The following is a 24,520-nucleotide window of genomic DNA, read 5'->3' as shown; positions in this document are numbered from 1 at the left end:
ACAATAATTCAACAAAAATATGTAAGATTGGAAGGGAGACTTACAAATGATGTATAAATGGTCAAATAAAGACATGAAAAGATGTGATCATTATTAGCTTTCAGAGCCATACAAACTAAAATTACATGAGATACCATCTCACACTTGCTAAAATATGGCAACACCAAACGTTGGCAAGAATATGGGCCATGTGTAACTCCTGTCATGGACCAGTGGCAGAAAAATAAAATGGTAACAATCTTGTTGACCTCTTTGGTAGTTCGTTATAACGTTAAACATACATTTACCCTATGGCTAGCAACTCCATTCCTAAGTACTTATTAACCAAAGAAAAATAAAAATGTATGTCTTCAAAAAAGATTTGGAAACAACCCCTAACCCATCAATGGGAAGATGAATCGCGAAACTATGATGCTGAATGAAACAAACCAGGCACAAAAAACTAAATGTATGATTTGATTTACATGAAGCTCCAGAATAAGCAAAACTAATCTGGCATATTATAAATCAGTTGTCAAGGATAGAGACTGCAGGAAGAACCAACTGGAAAGTGACACGAGGGCTGGGGATGGAGCTCAGTGGTAGATCACTTGCCTAGCATGCACAGGGCTCTGGATTTGATCCTTATCACTGTGCAAAAAAAAAAAAAAAAGAGAAAAGAAAAGAAAAAGAAAGTGGCAGGAGGGAATTTTCTGGGGTGATAGCATCAAACTGTACTTTATTTCTTTTATTCTGAATGTGACTGTATGGATGTATACAATTAACAAACTCACTGAAGGGAACAATTTAAGGGTCCCAGTGATAACTAACCTATCTCCTGTGGTGAAAATTAAATGCTATGGGAACCAAAAAGCTGTATTTGCTGGACACTGTTGGATACATGATGAACAGACTTAGAGATGAAGATGGCGAAAATAATGAAGCTTGGAGTATGGAGGGTCATCACTAACATGTTCTCTATCACTGTGCTATGAGCATACTGCTGTGAGTACACAAAGAACTCTTCAATTTAGCTTGCTACAGTCTGTCACTTACAAATGAGATGCAGGAATACTAACCACAATTAAGATTATATCCCTGTCTCTCAAGTCTTGCTTTATTTATAACTCATTCATTCTCAAAGATTTTCAATGAATGTCCATATAACAAGGTTATTGGCTGTGGTAACCAGAAAAGAAAAATGGTGGCAAAGAAGAAAAGAAGCTAAGGATGCAAGAAGATACAGAAAAGACTTTTCATGTCCAAGAACAATCTAGTCAATTTAGCTCCAAAGGAGAAAAGACATGAAGCTACTGAGTATGTCCTTCACTGAAATTCAAGGAAAACACTAAGAAAGATCAACAATTTATGCCACCACCTCCCCAAGCAGGGAACCATAGAAGCTGTAAGAAAATCCCCCAAAGCAATAAACAGTATCCACTCTAATCACCTTAACAATAAACAGGGTATTGTGTCAGGTGGCAGAATGTAATGTCCCCATACCCAGCAACTTTGCTAGTATTAACCAGTTATGGCCTGAACACCTTTAGTAATGGGTGACATTACACATAAAGTTCCTTAAGTACATTTTAACCTGGCACCTATGCTAAACCGGAGGAAACAACTGAAGAGCTTTCCTGTTATCCATACAGTGACCCAAAGTTAAATGCAGGAAAGGCTGAGGGAATGAATGCCACGTGCTTCCTGAATAGGAAACAAGGCTTCCAGGTACATGGCAGGGCTTTTGCACACTCCAACAAGGATGTGCATTGTGAAATGTACTGCTGGGAAATAACACTTCTACAAGAAGACAAATCAACCTGAAATAAAGGAAATAGCAAGAATTGCAAAATAGTTCTTGCAGAATGAGTAAGGAACTTCCCTCATGTCTATGCTTGAATTATTGGCATGGTTAAAACTGAAATAAAATGCCATTCCAATCATATAATAGACTTTACAGTCTGTTTCTGGGTTTATTTACTTGCTGAACATAAGCTATGGAACCCAAACAACCTTGTTGTCAAGACCAAGACTGACAGAATATACATATGCAAAAGAGTAACAATTAAGTTACTGCAGATCAAAGTTTACTTATTACTTTAAAAAAATGCAGTGTTGAGAATCAAACACAATGCATAGTGCCTAGTGCCTACAAGCACACGCTCTACTGCTTAGCTACACCCTAAGCCCTACCCATACTTTTAAAACATGATGACCATTAATAAAAGCTGGTTTTTTTGCTCATTCATTCAAATACTTATAAGTTATTACCATATATCAGGCAGGAGAAACAATAAAAAGTTAAGATTTATGTCCTCATGCTCACATAGTGGTGAAAAACAACAGGTAAATCAACAATTAGAGTACAGTATAGTGAGATAATAAAAATGACTAAATGCAGTTGGAAAGGGATATTAGGGGGTTTAGATGTAATACACAGTCGATGGCTGATTTAGACAGAAAAGGAATTTATTTAAATGATATTGGGCTTTCCACAAAGTGCCAGTGGCTCACATCTACACGGAAGCAGTTATCAGGAGGACTGTGGTTCAAAACCAGCCTGGGCAAATAGTTTGTAAGACCCTATCTTGAAAAAACTATCACAAAAAAGAGATGGGGAAGAGGCTCAAGGTGTAGGCCCTGAGTTCAAACTCCAATACTCCGGGGGGGCGGGGGGGGGGGGAGACACACAACTCTCAAAAAACAAAAATAACCAGAGCAAAACAGACTGGAGCTGTGACTCAAACAGTAGAGTACCTGCTTTGCAAGTACAAAGCCTCGAGTTCAAACCCCAGTTCCACACCCCCAAAAAAACATGCTATAAAGAAGAAAATTCTTCAATCAATGATCTAAGCTCCTACTTTAAGAACCTAGTAAAAGTAAAATAATAGGTCAAGGATACCTTATCCCAAATGCCTGGAGAATCAGAAGTATTCCAGGTTTCATATTTTTTTAAGTATCTGCATAGACTTTACCAACTGAACATCCCTCATCCAAAAATCCAGTATCTTAGAGCTAGTGGAGTGGCTAAAGCTGTAGCATGCCTATCCAGCAAGTGTGAGGCCCTGAGTTCAAACTCTAGTGCCACCAAAATTAAAAAATAAAAAAAATGTCTGAAACTTTTTGAGTATCAGTGATGCTTTTGGAGCATTGATTTTGGGTTTTTGACTGAGGGACGCTCAACCTATATGTGCAAAGCAAGCAAAAAGTAAGGAAGTAATAATGTGCAGAAGTCAATGAAATTGAAAATAGAAAGATAATAGAGAAAATGCAGGGAAAAAAAGAGATGCTTCTTTGAAAAGATCACTAAGACAGACAAGCCTCTAGCAAGACTGACAAAAAGAGGACATAAATGATCAGATCAGAAGTGTAACAGGGTATCTATCACTTATAATATCAAAAGAAAATGCTATAGAAACTACCCACATAAATTTGACAACTAAGAGAGAACCCATAGCTACTTTAATACTCAATAAGAAATAATTTGAAGAGCCTACAACTATCAAGGAAACATAATCTGTCATTTAAAAACTCACCAAAGGGAAATTTCTAGCTTAGTGGGTGCCAGAGATTAAGGAGTGGAGTGTATCTATAAAACAGGAACATGAGGGATCCTAGTGAAGATGAATGTGTTGTATCTTGACTGTATCAATCTCTAAGGAATTTTCTATATTATTTTATAAAACGTATTTCTCAAAATAAAAGGCTTAACTATGTATATAGACTGCTTTACGCACAAAATCCAGGAGAATTTACAAACCAAGTTCAGAGGCCAAATAAATGCCTCAAATCACACCCTGACCTCAGAAACACCCCCAAGAGGCCCTACAAGGTTCTCAGTATTCCTTGCCTATGCTTTGCTAGCTGGACTAAAGTCCTGGACAGATGTCTGAGGCTGAGGATCCTGAATGGAAACTCAATGCAAAGGAGCTAGGAAATCAAGGGTTCTGAATTTTCAGCTTCTTGCCTCTCATCAAAAGTGGCATCTAAGCTTGCTGCCTGTAATCCTAGCTACTTTTGGAGGGCTAAAATCAGGATTTTGCTTTGGCACTAGCCTGTGTGTGTAGGGGGGAAGTTAGCGGGACCTCATCTCCAAAATAACCAGAAAAAATGGATTGGAGGTGTGGTTAAAGTGGTAAAGCACTGCTTTGCAAGTGTGAAACCCTGAGTTCAAACTCAGTATCACCAAAAAACAAACAAACAAAAACCAACCAAACAAAATAACCCCCCAAAAAATCAGACATCAAGATGGGGTCAAGTGCTCGCTTTGGCAGCACATATACTAAAATTGGAATGATCCAGAGATTAGCATGGCCCCTGTGCAAGGATGACATGCAAATTCGTGAAGCGTTCCATATTAAAAAAAAAAAAAAAAAAAGATGGGGTCAAAATGTGTTACAAAACAGGCTGATTTGAATGTGAAGTAATTTCACGTAAGATCATATTTTAGAGATGATATAAAAATACTACATGAGCTGGGTGCCAGTGGCTCACACTTGTGATCCTAGCTACTCAGGAGGACTGCAGTTTGAAGCCAGTTTGGCCAAACAGTTCACAAGATCCTATCTCCAAAATACCAAACATAAAAAGGGGTCAAGGTGTAGACCCTGAGTTCAAGCCCCAGTACTGAAAAAAAAAAAAAAAAACCTACAGGGCTGGGCGTGGTGGTACATACCTGTAATCCCAGCTACTTGGGAAGCAGAGATAGGAAAACTTTAGTTCAAGGCCAGCCCAGGCAAAAAAGTTAGCAAGACCCTATCTCAAAAGAAAAATAAACTGGGGATAATGGTGGATGCCTGTGATCACAGTTACAAAGGCAACAGGGGTAGGAGGATTATTGTCCTAGGCAAAAACACAAGCCCCTGTCTGAAAACAAACTATAACAAAGAAGGTTAGAGTGTGGCTCAAGTGATAGAGCAAGCATGAAGCCTTAAATTCAAAACTCCAGTACCTAGCTAGGCATGGTGGTGCACACCTGTAACCCCAGCACTTGGGAGGCAGAGGCAGGAGGATCTGGAGTTGCAGCCAGTGGGTTGCACAAAGAGACACTGTTTCAAAAACACCAAGAATACAGAAAAAGCAAAACAAACATTTTGTTTCTGAATAGAACAGAGAAAACCAATAGAGGAAACAGTGTAAATAACTGAAATGAGAGAAGAAAAGCATCAGGAATTTATAAAATGTTAATGAGGAGGCCTACAATCCCAGCACTCTGGAGGCTGAGGCAGGAAGATCTCAAATTTGGGGCCAGCTTGGACTATATGTGGAATCCCAGGTCTGCTTAGGGTACACAGCAAGACCCTGTCTCACAAAACAAAACAAAACATAAATTTTAATGATGATAATCAACAGGTCTTGGGTAGAAGCAGATCTCTACATTGGTTATAAAGATAAAAGTCATTCTATGTATTTACAAAAGGTAGTAGGTATTCCTGTGCTCAGAACAATCAGAAAGAAATATTTCCTTTAACTCACCTCAAATTCATCAAATGCTCTGTACTGGTTGCTGGAAACATGAAAAAAAGCAACTGGGTATCTGTCTTAAAGAGCTCACGTTTCAGGCAATATGGATGTTTAAGACAATCTAAACATTTTCCTGATAAAGACCAGGAAGTGCTAGACAAAATGCACCAAAAAATTATTTTAAATGTGTAGATAAACACAGAAGAAAGGGAAACTCCCAGGGGCTCAGCTAAAGAAGGAACCGAAAACCACAATAATGGCACATGAGCTAATAGAGTGGTGAGAGTGTAGTGAAGACAGTTTCAATAACTTCCGGGCCTGGGTTTTGTAAGGCGTGTGAAAACAGGACTGGACTTGTAGAAGATATTATGAGAACCAGAAGTAGGATCCTAACTAAAGCAGAAACTCTTATGCATCTTTAATGAAAGGAAGAAGTAGGAAAAAAATTCATTCAATAACCCAGAGAGCAAATAAGAAAGCTTATCTCTGCTTAAGGGAAAGTCTCTTCTGAAATAATATTAGGACTCTGAACCTACAACTCACAAGGATTTGGGTTCAAATTATAATTCTAATACCTGAATGTTCCAGGAAATCAAAACCAAGAAGTTAACATGAAAATTAGCCCATTCCAGATCCCCAAACAGGACACCTAGAAGAAGCACTTTTGAAAAATATGACTTAATTCCTAGACATGTAAGATAATCACTGTAAGAAAGTCAACAAATAAGGAGCTGCTTTAGAACCCAAGAACTTCTGAGAAAAGAATTATCAGATAAAAAATATAAAGGAAATATACTTCAAATGATTACAAATATAAAAGAAAACTTTGCTGGGCGTGGTGATGTGTGCCTGTAATCCTAGCACTTGGGAGGTGGAGGCAGGAGAGTTAAAGAGTTAGAGGCCAGCCTGGGTGACATAGTGAGAGCCTATCTCAAAAAAAAAAAAAAAAGGAGAGAGAGAGAGACAGACAGACAAAGAATAAGCTTCTGTGGGGGAAAAATAGGCAGAAACGGGTTTCTAAAAGTGAAAAACTTAGTCACCGAAATTAAACACAACATACAGGCAGAAACAGATTCAATATAGCTGAAGAAAAAGAACTGGAACACAGGAAATAACTAGGGGCAATTCAGAAAAATAATGAAGTAGAAAATATCAAAGAGAGGTTAAATAATCTGAAGGCAAAAGGAGAGGACCTGACATATGCCTAACAGGAGTTCCAGAAGGATATAACAGAGTGCAAGAGGCAATAAAAGAGACAATGTCTGAGAACTATTTAGATCTGATAAAAGTCACAAATTCCCACAAGTAAGAAACAAAACTGTATCTACACCAAGGTTGAGAGAGAATGTAATTCAAAGGGAAAGAGTCCTTTTGGCTATCAAATGGAGGAACTCAGAAAAAAGAGAGTTTGGCTAGAGATAAAGGATAGAGTTCTCTAATGTTAGGCTAAAGAATCCTAACTTAACAGTGGGCAACAGGATAAAAGTTTTGAGCAAGTGATGTGATCTAAACTGAATCTCTGACAAATTATCCCAGCAGAGGCATGTAGGGTGGAACTAGGAAGAGGGACTACAGATTTTAGGTAAACTCAGGAAATGATCACAAAAGACTTCAGAATATTCTAATTACATAAAGACAGAGGCTTCAGAATGTAAGACCCAGAAAAAGGACAATGGGAGTGGAGATGAAGTAGGCGACTGTGTGTGGGGGTAGAGGAGATGAATGAATAGTCAAGAGACATTCTAAGGGTAGCATTAAAAGAATTTATTGGATTGGGCAGTTGGGGAGGGAAGAAGGGAAAGGGGGCAAAGAAAAGTGGGAGGAGCTAAAGAACACTCTGAGGTTGGGGCCCAAGTCACTGAGAGAATAGTGCTGGTAAAATTTTTCCCCACATCAGGAACACTGGAGTGGAAAGAAGCTATATCTTCTTATCTAGCTGTCTTGCTGTCTCTCTCTGTCTCTCTTTCTCTGACATGCTACCTAACTTCACAGGCTCAATTTCTTCAGTTCTACAAGATGGGAGGATATAGAGAAAATGAGCTGAATACTGGACCAGTTGTAGAGTCAAGGGGAATCAGAATAAATTTCCAGTAAGCACTGAGAAACAAGGGTCTGGAGCTCAGGATATAGCAGTATTAAACTACAGATAAGAGAACAAAAAAACAGAAGAGATGGTTACAGGCATCAGAGTTGATCATAAAGATATGTAAAGAAAAGAGGTCAGCAAATCTCAGTAAAACACTAATCACATATAGAAAAGATGACAGCAGAAAGCTCAGAGCCATGCCAGATTATCAGGAAAAGGTGTCCTAAGACAGTGTGTCATAATTAGATGACATACTATGTTGGTAAAAAAGAAACTGTGTTCCATTTTTCACTGCCTACTAATTTCCACAGTAATCAATAAAATATAAGAAAAGAAAAACCTCTGTTACAGATTTTCTCTACCCTGCTTGGGAAACACTGATCCTTTGTTTTCATTATGATGTTAACAAAAGTTCTACTTCAAAGGGTTCTTTAAAAATATTCTAATTTTACAAAACTGATGCTTCATAGAACTTTCAGCTTCACAAAGCTGAAATTTTGCCTGGCTGCAGCTTGCTTGATAACGTAAAACACAGCTGACCTAAGTTAGCCCAAGAGTAAAGCTGGCTTCATCACTGGCCCAACATAGGCTATATTGGGAAGACTTTCTGAAAGAGTATAAAAAACCCTGGATTTAGTAAACCCACAACACAGAAACATCGCTGAGAAGCAGACATGATGCTTGTGGTTACATTCTAAATGAAACTCTTCTCAAATTTTTGCTTTGAAACTAGTTACACTAGACAAGAAACTAAGATCAAGGGGATCTGAACACAGTATGCCTTGGATCTTTCTAGTTCTCACTTCTGAGCTAAACAAATCATGTTGTGCATTACCTGACTGTGAAGAAAACACCTCTTTTTTTGTTTCCACCTTTACAAGCACACCATCACACAAGCAGCTAGAGCTAAAGGACCTCAGTTTAAAGCAGAAGCCAATGCAAAGCATGGGCTTTTCCTGCTCATCCTCAAATGAGCAACTATTGAAACTGCACTATGTTCAAATTCAAGGCAAGGCTATGAGCTGTTTATGATCTTGCGGAAGGGAGCTATGCTAAACACTATTCCACCAACACCGGTACTTTTATGGTCTTAAAGATCCACAGAGTAACGAAGTCTGAAGATGACTGCTTGTTTAGAATTTCCCATTTTCTCAATGATAAGGAAAACTAAGTCTAGTTTTAAAAGTCTTCAATCATTTAAGTTCTAAATTATTTGGTTTAGAAGTTCTAAATTACAGGTTTGCTTGAAAGGCTTTGGCTAAGTAGTAAGCAACTGAATATAAGTGCTGGACTTCAGACCAGCCTGATTTTCAATCTCTGACCAAAATAATTAAAACATAGCTATTCAGCCTCTCCTCTAAGAAAAATCCCCCAATCCAAATTAAAATATTTATTCGATATGAATCTTTCTGCATAATCATAACCACCCATGAGATAGTGTTAAGATTCCTTTATCGGAACTCTGGTCAGAACATAAGAATCATGATTTTCATGTTTCATAAATGGCATTCTTCACATACACTGAAACATTCAAGAACAGTGACTTCCAATACAAAGGGCCTAAGAGAGAAGCAACACACAGCATTTTCAAAGGATCAACAATACAGTCCCTAAAGTGGTTTGCAATTTCTCTTACTGCTTATAAAACTGATTTTTTCTTTTTGTTGGTACAGAGGTTTGAACTCAGAGCTTTTTTGTTTTTGCTCTTGTTTTGTGTGTGTGTGTGTGTGTATGGTACAAGGGTTTGAACTTTGGGCCTCATGCTTGCTGGGCAGGCGTTCTACCACTTGAACTATTCTGCCAGCGCTGTTTTGTGCTGGGTATTTTCGAGATAGTGTCTCAAAAACTCCCAGCCCAAAATTTAGATTTTAAAAACAATCTGAACTCTTAATATGGTTGAGAATCAGCTTTGGTAATTTCATACAATATGAAGACTATATCCACATCTTAATTTGTTCTGTAGCATTAGTTTAATCTTTTTGGTAAAGGTTTTCAATGGAGAGGAAAAGGTATAACTCAAAGCAGTACATTATGAGGCTCCAGTTGACATAATGACTGTAGACATACAATCATTACCCTGACAGAATACTGGTAATGGTATGAAGAAATGGGGCCTCTCAGATGATACTGACATTGCCTATCTGGCAGCACCTACATATGATCCAGCAGCCTCCCTCCTAAGAATCTGCCCTCCAGAAATAACAGCATGGGAACATAAAAGCATATTGTAAGGATTACTAAAGAATCATTCACAACTACAGAACTTGGAACTGGTGGAATGGCTCAAGTGATAGAGTGCCTGCCTAGCAAGTGTGAGGCCCTGAGTTCAAACCCCAGTACTACTGCCAAAAAAAAAAAAAAAAAAAGAGCTACAGAACTTGGAAAATGAAATGTTCATCAGTAAGAAAAGAGTTACTAAAATTATGTAATGTTCACTAAATGGAACACTATGCAGGTATAAACAAAAGATGTTTACACTGAACCTAGAAAGATGTCCAAGACAGACTGTTAAGTAAAAATACAAGTTGCAGACCAAGACAGAGTGAATCCAGTTTGTATTTAACCTAGTGCATGCCACATGTATATGGATACAATATTTTAAAACACAGGGAAGGATCTGCACAAAACTAATAACCAGTTAACAACTAACAGCCTCTGGGTCTGGGAATAAAGGATCAGAAAGGCAGAAACGAAATTTCACTGCCTTTTTACTGAAAACAATGTACATGGTAGGCCTAAAGGTCATTTTTTACTTTCTTAATTGTAATTAAAAACCAAAAAGCTCTTCAAGGAAACTTTTGCATTGCTAGGATAAAAAGTAAAGAAAAATTATTTTGCTTCCAAAATACAAAACAAATTCTAACACAGAATGTAGGAACAGTATAGAACAAAGAAATCTCATGCCAAAGACTACTCTAAATAGGCAAAGAAAATGTACAACACTCATATTCCCAGTCTTAGGACTGATTCAAGTTCCTGAGATCTTACCAGACAACTTACCTTTTCAGAAGCAATTCTGCCCTCTAGTGTACACTAAAAGTCTTTGAAGCAATTACTCTGTCAATAAATTACTGTTATAAAAGTTAGAATATTTTCACTGTATTCCTGGAGCATCACAATTCTCTCCTTAAATGATAAAGTCTTTACCTCCTGTACATTCAATCAACTTCCTCTTTTCTTCCACTTTATTTTTATTTTTGGTGGTACTATGGTCTGAACTCAGGTCCTCGTACTTGCTAGGAAGAGTGCCACCACTTAACTATGCTCCCAGTCCTTTTCTGCTTTAATTATTTTTTTTGATAGGATCTTGCATTTTTGCCCAGAATCAGCCTCAGACCACAATCCTGCTACCTATAGCCTCCCCTGTAGCTGGGTGATCACAAGTATACACCATTACACCAAGTTTGTTTGTTAAGATGGGGACTCACATTTTTTTACCCAACTGGCCTTGAACCTTTAATGGATTATTTTCCTTATTCAATTTCAAACTGATTACATTGTATTGGTATACTTATGGAGGTGAGGTATATCTTAATTACATTTTTTTGAGGGTGATGGGGACTGAACCCAGTTCTTTGTGCATGCTAGCATTCATTCTACCCATGGGCTACTCCTAGCCACTGAGAAGTCAAGAATAAGTTAAAACCAAGTGAAGAAGAAGGTGTTCTTGCTCCAACACAGATCTCATCATTCTGAAGTAAGGTATCACCTGGACTGCAAGATAAATCACTTCCTCCATCACCAACATCCTTTTAGAGTCTGAGAGCCTAGAACAAATGGCTGCCGGAAGAAATGCACTTGACCCAACTTGGAAAAGGGAATTGCCTATCTGGCTCCCCTGGCAAGGCCCTGAATGTATAAATTCACAGTTCAGCAGGAGTTGTTACTACATGGAAACAATAGTCACTATTCCCCACGTAAGTGATCACATCTTGTCCACAGCTTCATTGTTGACAGGGATCAATGTATGAACATATCTGGAACTTAACCTTTAAAATGTGCTAGTCCCTTCAATCTCATGAAGTAGAATGAGACAGAAATATAGTATAGATAGGCTGAGGGGTGTGGCTTGAGTGGTAGAAATCTGCCCAGCAAGTGCCAGGCCCTTGGTTCAAACCCCAGTTATTGCCAAAAAAAAAAAAAAAAAAAAAAGACATATAGAAAACCTGGTATGCCTTTGATTAAGGGAGAGAAAGAAGACTTACAAAGAAAAAGGGAAGAGACAGTCATCTCACTTCCTTTACATATATATGTATATATACACATATATATGTAAAACATAATAGCTTTTAAAGAGTTCCTCATTAGTTACAAAGTCAGAAAGGGATTCTTTTAAGAAAAAAATGCCACTTGGGGACACGAAAGCATTATATGACCCAAGGACTGAGAGGCCAGGCTTTTATCTCAAATAAAAGTGGACTAGAATCCTGGCTCCACCCATCATACCAGTTATGTAACTTCAGTAAGTTAAAAGTGTTTCTCTGAGTCTCTGTGTTATGTGCTGTAAAATAGGCACAAAGTTAGTGCCTAGCTCTTTGAAGTGTTTATGTGGATTAAATGAAGTAACATAAGAAAAGTAGTACTGTACCTTAAACCTGGCTAAGTACGCAATAAGTAAAAGACATTTATTCTTTAAAAAGGGGTAATGAAACTTTTTTTCTTTTTTAGAGTATATCTATTTTGTTCTGGCCTGTTTTTGTAGTAGGCAAAGGAGGCCAGTGGAAGAATCAATAACAGAATTTTTCATTTCTCAAGAAAACTCAGCAATCCAGGCTTTTTTTTTTTTCAGACAGGATCTCTCTATGTAGCCCAGGCTGGCTCTGAACTTTCAATCCTCTTGCTTTGGCCTCCCAGAGTGCTGGGTTACAGATGTTTGCTAACACATCCAGCTAACTAATCCAGATTTTTAAGTGAGCTTTACTAATTTTTAGATACTGACCAAATAACAATATCTAAGGACAGATTTGGCCCATGAACTACCCATTGTGAATGCCTGCTCTGGAGTGGAGTCTCAAACCAGAAAATGAAGGAAAACTTAGTCTTTATGTGATAAGAGACTCCAGCTTCCTGAAAAAGTGTGTTTCAAAGAGGATACAACTGGTATTGTAAAAAAAAAAAAAGTTATTTTGTACAAACTATCCTAAGTAATGCAAGACAGTCAGCATTTCTGAACCTTACCTGCTAAGTACCAGTAACTTCCTCCAGTCATTGTGATAAAAAAGTTTCACCACATTTCTGAATACCTGTCAGTACCACATCCACTAAGAGTAACAAAGTTTAATTCAAAAATCAGTGGGGAGATCAAGAACATCTACTTACAAACAGTAATAAAATTAGGACAGAGTCAACTGTGATTTAACTATCCTAAAATCCCAAGCTGTCATCAAACAGGAAATCTTACTGAATGGAAAGCTTAATGCTGGTTTTGGAAACAAATCAGAAGACTTAATTCCCTCTTGTTACCTCTAGAATTAACTTTGAAAGAAGGAAACTATCTTTTTCTTTTTTCTAGTCTTTCTTTTATAATGTTACTGGACATTATAATTTTTTTTCATACAGCAGGAGTTTACAAAAAGAACTGTCTGTGCTTCAGAGAAATCATGGTGCAAGAAATCTGGGAACTCAAGACACTCACCCCTTAGCCACACTCTTGAATTTTTCCCTTATGGCTCATTCTCTTATCCCAGAGCATATCCAAGTTATGATTTAATTCAGAAATTCCCTTCATAAGTATATACCTAAGAGCAATGAAAACACACAACCACACAAGTATACACACGAATGTCCATAGCCAAAAAGTGGGAACTATCTTGTGTCCATTAATTAGCAAATGGATAAAGAAAATTTGGTATAGTCATACAATGAAATATTATTCATTCCACTGTATGAATAAAAAGGACATTAAAAAAGAATAAAGTGCAGATAAATGCTACAATTTGAATGAAAATATTATGCTAAGTCAAAGGCAGACACAAAAGAACAAATATTGTATGATCCCATTTATATGAAATGTCCAAATAAACAAATCTAGACAGAGTGGTTCAGCAGGAATGGTGGGAGGGTAAGGATAGAGATGAAGATGAAGAGTGATTGCTAATGCACTGAAATCTCTTTTGGAGGTGATAAAAACGATTGCTGTCACATAGCCCTGTGAATGCACAACCCTGTGCATATGCCATAACTTAATCGTTTAATTTAAATTGGTAAATTATATGGTATATGATTATCTCAATAAAGCCTTTTCCCCCTTTTTATCAGATGTGGTGGTATATGCCTATAATTCCAGCACTTGGGAGGCTGAGGCAAGAGCATTGCAGGTTCAAGGTGGGCCTGGGCCACATAGCAAGACCCTGCTCAAAAAAACAAAAACAAAAAAACCCCAAAACAAAAAAACCTCCTCATATGACTTATTGAACTGACAGAGAACCGTCTGTTCTCTTAAAGAAAATTATTTCTAGACCCCCAAAACCATCATAGATCATGTTTGCTAGGGAATCTACTTTCCTCTAATTATATTAATTATAAATACTCTTTTCAAACAAACTGGATTTCCTCTTCCTGGAATGGCATCCTCCAGGCACTACATGACTTCACCATGTGGATTTGTACACCAGGCACACAACACCAAAAGGGATCAAACCAGGAGACGAAGCCAAATTTCTGGGGTACCTTGTCTCTTTTGTTGTAATTGATATAAATATATTTTCTGTGAATAATTTGGGGGCTCTTTTTTCCTTTTTAGTAAAACCATGTAAAATATAATTAGATTCAGCTTTGAAATGCTCCCTGTAACATGACAGCAATCCTTTAAAAATAAAACACCCTTAAAAAAAAAAAAAAACAAAGGCAGAGGCAGGAGGATCATGAATTTGAGACCAGCCTGGGGTACATAACAAGATCCTGTCTCAAAAAAAAAAAATCAGTTGGGTGCTGGTGGCTCACACCTGTAATCCTAGCTACTCAGGAGGCAGAGATCAGGAGGATCATGGTTCAAAGCCAGCCCGGGCAAATAGTTCTCGAGACCCTATGTGGGAAAAAAACCATCACAAAAAAGGGCTGGTTGAGTGGCTCAAGGAGCAAGTCCTGAGTTCAATCCCAGTACCAAACACACACAAAAAAAGACAGTAATATTGAAAAATTGAAAGCAAAAACTAAAATGAACAAAGTTCATGTTGATTCGTTTGGGGAGAAATGACAGAGATCAGATTGTTAGCTATTTGAACAGAAGACTGTTGCACAAATGGAAGGTTCCTGGAACTGGTTAAATATACAGAGTGGTGGCAAACCACAGGTCAGGCATTACTGCCTTCTCAGTCTTTAGTCTGGGTCTTAATCTTCAGTATGGCACTGAGGAATTTTGTCTCTTCTATCTTTGGGACAAACATTGTTTTACACTGACACTACCCATGATGCTGTATGAGACTCAACTTCAACAATAAGGCCAAGAAAACAAGACAAAACCAAAATGATGTCTTTAAACCTATGTCTTATTGCTTCAAGTCATTTTCAGTCTGTAAGGAGGCAGCAAATAGCAGGCCCTCAATAAAACAAGGTAATGTCTATGGCTAGGATTATAAAATTTGATAGACTAATAAAATAAGTAATAAATGCTGGGTTGAAAGGAGTATCGAATGTGGGGTTGCGGCCTGGACAGCCAGCTCCCAGCTGGTGGGAGATGGATGCAAATATTGTGGTAAAGACTGAGGGTAAAAGCTCTGAGGTGGCTCAAGAGCTCAGATGACAAGACCATGAGAATTTAGATACTCTAAGTAAGCACTGTGCTTTCTACTACCAAATGTAGACAGAGTACCTCTTATAATCTGATTCCGGCCTCTAATTAAAAGAGGGTTTACTCCATTTCCAAAGCATAAACTTTGGCTTTTTATAGCCTAAGCAGTGTGCTATTTTAAACATGTGGAGGAAATGCATTTTCAGTTACAAACATTGCTCCTCTGAATCTGCTCTTATTTGTTAGCAAAAGATGTGGGACAGGATGTTTTGCTCTCCTGTCCTGGTTTTCCTGTATTACTTAAGTCTGTTTAGAGAAAAGGAAAATAAACAAATAAAGTGTTTCTGCTACACAATTTCTACAAATTAAAGCAACTCCCAAAGTGGAAAAAAAGTCTCTGGAAAGAATATTTTACTACATTAATTTTCTTATGATATATTAGCTTACTCTTGTCAATTCTTCACTTGAAAAGGCTTTCCATCCCCCGCATGTGGGTTCTGCAACAGATCCTAATGTTTACACTGATAAAATGAGTCCACTTTGACACACCAGAACAGCTCAATTCCTCTGGGCCCTGCTTCTTCCAAAGCCTGATCATAACGATAGAAGCTTCTTGAGATGCACCAGCCTTGAAGGTCATTCTGCATTTATCAGAAATTCAAGGCATGTAAGTAAATATAAAAACGATAAAAGAAAAATAAATAAAGAAAAATGAAAGAAAAAAAATTCAAGGCATACTGTATCACAATTAAACATGTCCATTTCCATGGACAACTGTGAGGACTTTTACTCAGGTACATGGCAGCCAAATCCTTGCAATCTGTTCTGTTCCATTATGGCTTTTAAGGACATTGATTTTGATCAAATTTCACATTACCACTTTTACAAGGGAATCAGCAGTTTGTTAATCTGAAAAATCTGGTGGAGTGGCTCAAGTGGTAGAGCAAGTGCAAAGCCCTGAGTTCAAACCCTTATCCCACCCAAAAAGAAATTAAAAGAAAGAGAAATAACTGAAAAATATTTCACTGAAATAGCTCTGAGTTGACTCTCCACATCCCCCTCTACCCCTTCTCCCTGCTGTTCTTGCTGCAAAAGCTGCCATGTCTGTACAATCTGAGGAAGTCTCTCTTCTTAACCATGCTTTAGTCAGACCCCTCTCAGCCCTACACTTGACAAAGCCTTGACACTGACCCTTGTCCTTGCCGAGCCTGCATAGCCCACTTTTAGCAGGAAACCTGCAAAGTCAGTTTAAAGAGAATGCCTATGTTGAAATCCAATCACCCTAACCTGCCCTCAGAAGGTACTGTAAAGTTTGTCTAGCAAGAATCCTCTTTCCCTTGATGTTTTCTCTTAGTAATCTACCATCCACTGAACCCTCTCCTCTTTGCTAAACCCCCAGCAGTCTTTGCCTCTATCAGAATTGAGCTCTTTTACCCAGAGAGACATCTATGTCATAGTAGTCCTGAATAAAGTCTTCCTGATCATTTTAACAAGTGTCAGAATAAATTTTTCTTTACAAGCTTCTATGAGTAATGGAATGCTGGAGAAAGGACTGGAAGTATGGCTCAAGCAGAAGAATACCTGCTTTGGAAGCATGAGACCCCTGAGTTCAAACCACAGTACCACCAAAACAAACAAACAAAAAAAAACAGAAAGAAAAAAAGAAGAGGCTGGAGAAAGGGAAGATAGAGAAATATGGGCATTTATTCTCATGCTGGGTGGTCCATTTCACATAGTCCTGTCATTCAGTGCTATCAACTGCTGCCCTCTTGTCCCGTCAGGCCTAGGGGTAGTGATGGAGTCTCATTAATGCTGGCCTCAGGGACACTACACTGTTCCTATCCCCATGATTTTTCCATTTCTTTGTGAGTTATTAAACTTTCCTCAAAATATAATTTGTGGATGCCACCTGTTTCCTGCTGGGTCTCCCTAATATAGACATCATCTCAGCAGATCTCTTGTTGTAAAAAGGTAGGCATGGGTATAGAAAGCGGAGAGAGAGTTCCATGTGAGTGATTCAGTGATTTATACAAGCTGACTGTTAAGCTGCCACTTCTCCTTCCTCTAGTTATTTTCACAATTATAGTAACAGATGGTATTTTCTGAAACATGTATTTTCCAAGCAGAATTTCAAAACATCAACAGGGATTACTTTAAGAAATTACCAAGGAAGCCAGAAGTAACAACAATGCTAGCTGAAACTAACTATGGTAGAAACCTAAGATAGAGGTTTTTTTTTTTTTTTTGCAACTGAGTATAATGGTGCATATCTGTAATCCCAGAACTTGAAAGGCAGAGGCAGGAGGATAGCAACTTTGAGGCCTATCTGGGCAACATAGTGAAATTCTGTCTCAAACCCTCCCCCTGTCTGTCACCTCCAGAAGAATTTCTTGTTTGCTTTTTTTAACTTTCAATGGGACTGGGGTTTGAATTCAGGACTTCCCACTTGCAAAGCACACCTCTAGTCCATTTTGCTCTGGTTATTTTGGAGATGGGGTCTCTTGAACTATTTGCCCAGGCTACCTTTGAACAAAGATCTATCTGATCTCAGCCTCCAAAGTAGGTAGGATTACAGACATGAATCACCAATGCACAGCTCCACAGCAATACTTTTAATAAATCCAGGAAAGAAAACTGGTGAGCAATATGAGATACAAGTCCAGTAACCCATGTTAAAAGCCCATTAAAAGTTAACTCTCTATGTAATCTACAGAATTAAGTATCAAATGCAGGTCATAGTACATTGTAAAATCAATTCAGTGGGTTATGACATTTTAAAAATACCACACATAATAATATAAAAGAGAAAATCAGAGTGAATTATATGTCCTAAGGGTAAATATCAATTCATCAAGCTGGGTATGGTGATACATGCCTGTAGTCCCAGCTACCCAGGAAGCTGAAGCAGAAATAACACTTGAGCCCAGGAGTTTGAATCCAGCCTAAGCAACACAGTGAGACCCTATCTCAAAAAAATAAATAAAAGGGGAAGGAAAGGCTGGGGGTGTAACTCAGTGATAGAGTACTTTCCTAGCATGTGTGAGGCTCTTCTAGGTTCCATCCCCAATGCAGCAAAGAAAAAACAAAATAATCTCACCACACAGCTAAATCTCTTTTTCATGTACCATTTTCATGGGTGTAACAGGACATAATGTAGAATATAATCCTTACTATGGGTGACAGTCAAGAAAGTCTGAAGAGAACCTCTTTGAAACAATACAATGAACATAAGGTTAAAAACATGTTGCTTCAGCCTATAGATTTACATTTTTTATGTCAACCTCACTAAAAGGTTGTCACCCAATATAATCACATCAATAACTAAAGTGAAAATCTTCTAAAGCAGCATTTATTCTTACTGTATGCAACGTTGCACTATATTAAGTGAGGATTACAAACCACAGCTTGGGACAGTACTGGCCTGGAGTATGAACGGGGCCAGTCTAGAGAATTCTGTTCACATTTCCATGAACTCCTACTCCTCTACAGCAACCTTCACCCATTTTTTTCACCTGCTTCTGAGGTTTCTGTGCAATTACTGAGGGACTTGTGTCACCTGGGAGGCCCAGTGGGAAAGAAGTACCATCATCCAGATAAGGATGACATAGCAGATGTGGGGAAGTAGCCCCACATTTCCTCACATTTATCACCAAAGCACATGCTGAGAACATTTTATTGCAGTCGCCTGCAGTTGCCCTGAGGACTGACAGCAGGGGAACCTGTGGAAGCAGCTCTGAGCCAGTATCAGGCCAGAGCTGGAGGGAAAACATCCTAGCCTCCTTGTCCCTGTCTCTCTTCACAGTCTGTCCAAGTTCCCATCAGGACTAAGTGCCAGCAACCAAGAGCAGTAACCTTCTTGACAACTACTTACTGCTGCCTTCTCCCTTTCCCCTCCCTTGTGGGCCTTCCTGGAACCACCTCTCACATAAATGACTGCATTCAAACCTTTGTCTCAGGGTCTGCTTCTAGGTAAATGCATTCTACAAGAGTATATCAGTGATACAGTGTTGTTTGGAGCCAGGGCTGCAAAGATGAGAAAAGCCTGCCCTAGAAACGCTCACAATAAGGACTTTTTTTCAAAGTAAAGAAACAAAACTTTACTATTCATGGCAAAGTATGTTTGAGGACAGAAGGAAGAGGCAACAATCTTTAACTGAAGGGTCAGAAAAGCCAGTTTAGGAGACTGATCAAAGACCTCCCTGTATGAGTCAACGAGTGGTCAGGGCTACTGATGGGATATGGTCTATGTAGCTGTATGGACTACAACCTTAGGCTTCTCTTATTCACTGTAAGGCTTTACTTCTTCCATAAAGGTTAAGAAGAGAGAAATTTTTACTTCTTCCAAAGAAAAAGAATTCTCATCTTCAGCTAAAAATAACTAAGTAATACAGAAACCACACAGGGAGAAAACTATTAAATTTCTGACAATATGTTAGAGAACTATTTGTAAACCACCACTGACTTTTTTCTTTGAGATGAGATCTTGCTGTGTTGCCCGGTTTGGCCTTGAAATCCAGGGTTCAAGCAATCCTCCTGCCTCAGCTTCCTGAGTAGTTGTGACTACAGCTGTGCACTACAGTGCCTGGCTTGACTTATTTATGTTCCCTCTGAGGTCATGGAAATGGGATTAAGAAATATTCAACTCAATCTTCATTAAAAGTTCTGACTGATGGGGCTGCAGCTCAGCATTTACTTGCCTGGCATTTATGATGCCCTGGGTTTGATGCCCAGTACCGCAAAAAAAAAAAAAAAGAACTGATGATATTGTCATTCAAAAATTATTATTTTTAGATGTAAAATTTAAATTCAGCTTTGTGATCAGCTATAAATCAGGCCTTCTTTCAGGCTGGAACTAAGTGAGCAATCTAGAACTAATTTCATTTTCATCTTCCATCTTGGTAAACACTTCAGCAAAGGCACAGCGGCAGTATAGCTAAGCCCTCCTCTCAGGGAAGCAGTCATGAGAGCTTGCACTGAAAATGGCTTGAGAGAGACTGGCATTACTCACCCTGGCCCAGCAGGGAGTGGTGGCACAGCTGAGGGGGCGTTCGCCTGTGGCCTTTCTTTCTCATCTTGCCTGAGGAAGGATTTGGCTTCTCTAGATGTAGCGTCCACTTCCTTAGTCACCCTGCTCCAAAGAGAGACATCAAATTTACAAACCCTAGGGAGAGGGAACAAATGAAACTAGGAACATATTCACCACTGGGCTTTCAATAAATTCTGCTGCTGAGTTTTATGATTAAAGTTTACAATAACAATAGCAAAGACATTTTCCCCAATATTGACAAATGAAACAACAATGGATGTAAATTTTATCGCCCTAAAATCTCCTCCATTCTGTCAGGATGAGGCACTGACTCTCTGCCCACTGTGGATTACTGATGTGAAAGCAGAAAAAGGCCCTCGAACTGTTCCTCACAGACAGATTAGTCCTCAGACTCAAAGGTCCAGTGACAGTTGACATGAGGAGATGGAATATTGGGGAGGAAAACACTGGCACTATTTCAAGGAGAAAAGCAATGGTATAAATAACTAGAAATACTCTGCAGAAGGCTCCTTCCTGTTTTACTCCTTAAACAACTCAAAGAGGAAATGAAATCCTTAAAACTGGATAAATTAGCACTAAATTTGGGAGTGGCAGAATGCAACATGAAAGTATCTAGTCTAATTTTAATTTTGGAAAAACTGCCCTCAGTAAAACTGAGCTCCAAAGGATCAAATAAGAGTACTTTCAGTGCTTGAAATTTCAGATAAAGAGAGGAAGAGAAAAATCTATCCCCTTCCTTGACTTGGCCAGGTCAACAAAAACATCTGAGAAATTTCATTTAAATTCTAATCTGCACTCAGTACTGTGTGTCACATAACCATGTGACAGAATATAGGCTAAGTATGGAGGCAGGCTGGGATCAGCCAAACCCAGAGGCACATGAGCAACAAATAAATGCTTACTGTTTGGTGTATACTGTGAAGTCTGGGATGGCTGTGCTAGACAGCATTACTGTAGCAACAGCTAGTGATACAATGTAAACTCATGAGTATGAGACGTGCAATCTAAGGGGTTAAATTATTTATTCATGACTTCCCAGAGAGTAAGCAGCAATGCTACAGACAGTATTTTCCTGCAACAGACAGTAGTCTCCAAAACTGGCTGTCATAAATTTCCCATCCCATGTGGTCTTCCTCAACCCTGGCACTACCCTTTAAAACTGAATGAGCCTTAGTGGCTGCCCCAACTAATGGAGTTCCATGAAAGTGTTCTACAGGACTTCTGATAAGAGGTGACAGAGGTGATAAAAGGCAGAATGGCTCAAGCCACAGAGCGCTTGCCTAGCAAACATGAAGCCCTGGGTTCAAACCACAATGACACGTACACACACACACACACACACACACACACACACAGTGAGAAAACTCTCAGCTGCCTCTGAAAATGCACCTGTGGAACTCCATGTCACTACACAAGAAGCATACTCTGAAGTCACTCTATTGACACTATCATATCACACAGACACAGATGCCTAAGGAGTCTGTCCCAGCCCCCTGGTGTGTATGTCCTCTTAGACCCAGCAGGTATAGGAGTGAGGGAACCTTTGAGATGGCTCCTGCCCAGTCATTGTCTGAAGTGTATAGAAACCCTGAGCAACAACTGCTTAGCTGAGCCAAGCCACCACTGGAACTATGAGAAACTGAAACAAAACAATTGTCTTTATAAGCTACTAAATTTTAGGATGACTTTTTTTGGGAGGGGAGGAGCACTGGGGTTTTGAACGCAGGGCTTCAACGCTTACAAAGCAGACACTCTAATGCTTGAGCTACACCTCCAGTCCATTTTGTTCTGGTTATTTTGGAGATGGGGTTTCCCCAGGGAACCTCAAACTGTGATCCTCTTAGGGTGATTTCATATACCTTTTTTAAACAAATGAAATAAACCCATATCCAAATCTTGGGATTAATGTGGAGTCCCAGAATACTGGACTAGAAAGAATTCCTTTGGCTGGGTTTGGTGGCACATGCCTGTAATATCAGCACTTAAAAGTAGGAAAACCAAGGGGTACATAGTGAGACGCTGTCTCAGAAAAGGAAAACAAACAAAAAAGGAAATTTTGAAGGTGGAGGAGAGGAGTAGGCTGAAACCAGGTGAAAATTTGCATCACCTAGGCCTCAGAGTCCTTACCTGAAATCCCTTCCTCCCCTGCCATTCCCAACCCAGCCAAGTCCATTACTCTTTGAGGAAATGAAAACCACAGAAGCTCCAGGATGGGGAGGGGAGAAGGGGGAGAAATGACCCAAACAATGTATGCACATGTGAATAAATGAGTAATTAAAAAAGAAAGAAAGAAAAAAAAAAAGCTCCAGACTCATACAGGACAGGACTGAAGTCCCATCCTGAACAGAGGGAAGTTAAATGAAAGTATATTTAGTCATTCTTCCCTTCCCACAGCACTCCTGAAGTCTACGTGTTCCAGAAGGCTGAGTTACACAAAAGAATGCTACCTAACCCACACTAAGACTTTGCACCAACAACAATATATACTGCACTGTGTTATGCCACTGAGGTGTGCACTTTGTTAACCAAGCATGGCCTAGCCTCACCTGATTATTACATCAATTCAACTAATATGCATTTCAAACAGAGAAAACAGGGGGAAGTTATCAACATGAAAATTTCTAGACTGAGGTGTGGATCAAGCTTGAGGCTTTGAATTCAATTTCTGTTACCACAAAAAAAAAAAAAATTCTAGAAGTGAAGGATGAACTTTTGCAAAAATAGCCACAGAGCTGGGCAGGGTAGTTCATACCTATAATTCCAGCTAGTTGGGAGTAGTGGCAGGAGGACTGAGAGATCAAGGCCAGTTAGAGCAGTTAGTGAGACCTTGTCTCAAAAACAAAACATGAACTGGATGCTGGTGGCTCCCACCTATAATCCAAGTCACTTGGGAGGTTGAGATCAGGAGGGTACAAGGTTTGAGGCCAGCTTGGGCAAACAGTTAGTGAGACCCCTATATTCAAAATAACCAGAGCAAAATGGACTAGAGGAGTGGCTCAAGCAGCCACTTTTTTGCCTTTTTTGCAAGCTTGAAGCCCTAAATTCAAACCCTAATCCCACCAAAAAACAAACAACAACAAAAACAAAAACACAGCAGGACTTGAATGGCTCATGTCTATAATCTTAGCTACTTGAGAAGCTGAGATCAGGAGAATCGTGGTTCCAGGCCAGTCTGGGCAAAAAAGTTCGCAAGACACCTTCTCAACAGAAAATATCTGGGCATACAGCACATGCCTGTCATCCCAGTTTCAGGGGGGAGTCTAAAACAGTAGGCCAGCCTGGGCAAAAAATGAGACCTTACCTTCAAAATAACCAGAGCAAAAAAGGTTAGAAGTATGGTGCAAGCAGTAGAGTGCCTGCCCTAGCAAGCTCAAGGCCCTGAGTTCAAACCCCACTACCGCCAAAAATAGCAACAACAAAAAAATACAAGTGGGAAAGCACTTGCTGGGTTCAATCCCCAGCATAACAGAATCAATAAAAGAGCCACTGAATATTTTGCATAGCAGACTTTAAAAAGACCCACATCAAGGCGTACCATTGTGAAATTTTAGAATGTTGGTGATATTAAGAACAAATGGCCCAAGTTACAGGGAAAGGAAAGCAGCCTTTATGCAGTGCAGGTTTGGATTTGTTGTTTTCATGTTTTACAACTTGTATCAGTCACTTAAGTAAACATTTTCAGAAAAGCAACCCGGATCCTGTCACTGTGTTAGACATCAGGAGGTTCGCTGTTCAAAGCCAAACCAAGCAAACAGTTCAAGAGACCCTATCTCAAAAATACTCAACACAAAACAGGGATGGTGGAGAGGCTCAAGTGTAGAATGCCTGCTTAGCAAGTGTGAGGCCCTGAGTTCAAGCCCCAGTACCACCAAAAGAAGAGAATCTCCCAGCTCAGCAAGTCCTAACAATATATGAAATATAGGAAGTGCAACAGAGAAGGCATGGAGAAAGTATAAGCTGTGGGAATATCTTTCTTAATTTCTTCATGCCACATCCACTAGGCAAAAAAAAAAATTTAAAAAAATACACTGGTATATTTCTCAGAGACTTTAATAACTGACACAAAGTAATACTGGCAGATTACTTTTCAGATTGAGACTATCCCTAGAACTCCATTTTATACAAGCAATAAGAGATTAGGCTACGAAAGTATCCTCAATGGAGAATTTAAATTATAGAGTATCTCATGTACAAGAGGGAACCCTGACAGGGAAAG

The 24,520-nt window shown here is 39.1% G+C and overlaps 1 protein-coding gene and 1 non-coding gene across 8 annotated transcripts in view; one reads left to right on the top strand and one right to left on the bottom strand.

Moving 5' to 3' along the window:
- Nucleotides 1–24,520, bottom strand: part of Cfdp1 (craniofacial development protein 1) — a 106,555-nt gene that overhangs the window by 66,456 nt on the left and 15,579 nt on the right. For 2 of the 7 annotated variants that reach the window (XM_074055644.1, XM_074055646.1), the window contains exon 5: nt 20,266–20,388. The exons of 1 other annotated variant lie outside the window; for it this stretch is intronic. In XM_074055644.1, coding sequence (XP_073911745.1) covers nt 20,266–20,388 — 123 coding nt within the window. Of the gene's footprint in view, nt 1–15,702; nt 15,899–20,265; nt 20,389–24,520 lie in introns of those variants that run through there. 4 more of the 7 variants (XM_074055645.1, XM_074055647.1, XM_020160162.2 and 1 more) reach the window with 3 other exon arrangements.
- LOC141417646 (U6 spliceosomal RNA) lies at nt 4,238–4,341 on the top strand. Its single transcript, XR_012442297.1, has one exon. It is a non-coding gene; the product is annotated as a U6 spliceosomal RNA (small nuclear RNA).

The sequence above is a fragment of the Castor canadensis genome, chromosome 15 (assembly GCF_047511655.1).
Source record: "Castor canadensis chromosome 15, mCasCan1.hap1v2, whole genome shotgun sequence".
Taxonomy (NCBI): domain Eukaryota; kingdom Metazoa; phylum Chordata; class Mammalia; order Rodentia; family Castoridae; genus Castor; species Castor canadensis.
Note: the sequence above shows the minus strand (reverse complement) of the source record. Positions and strands in the feature narration are given on the sequence as shown.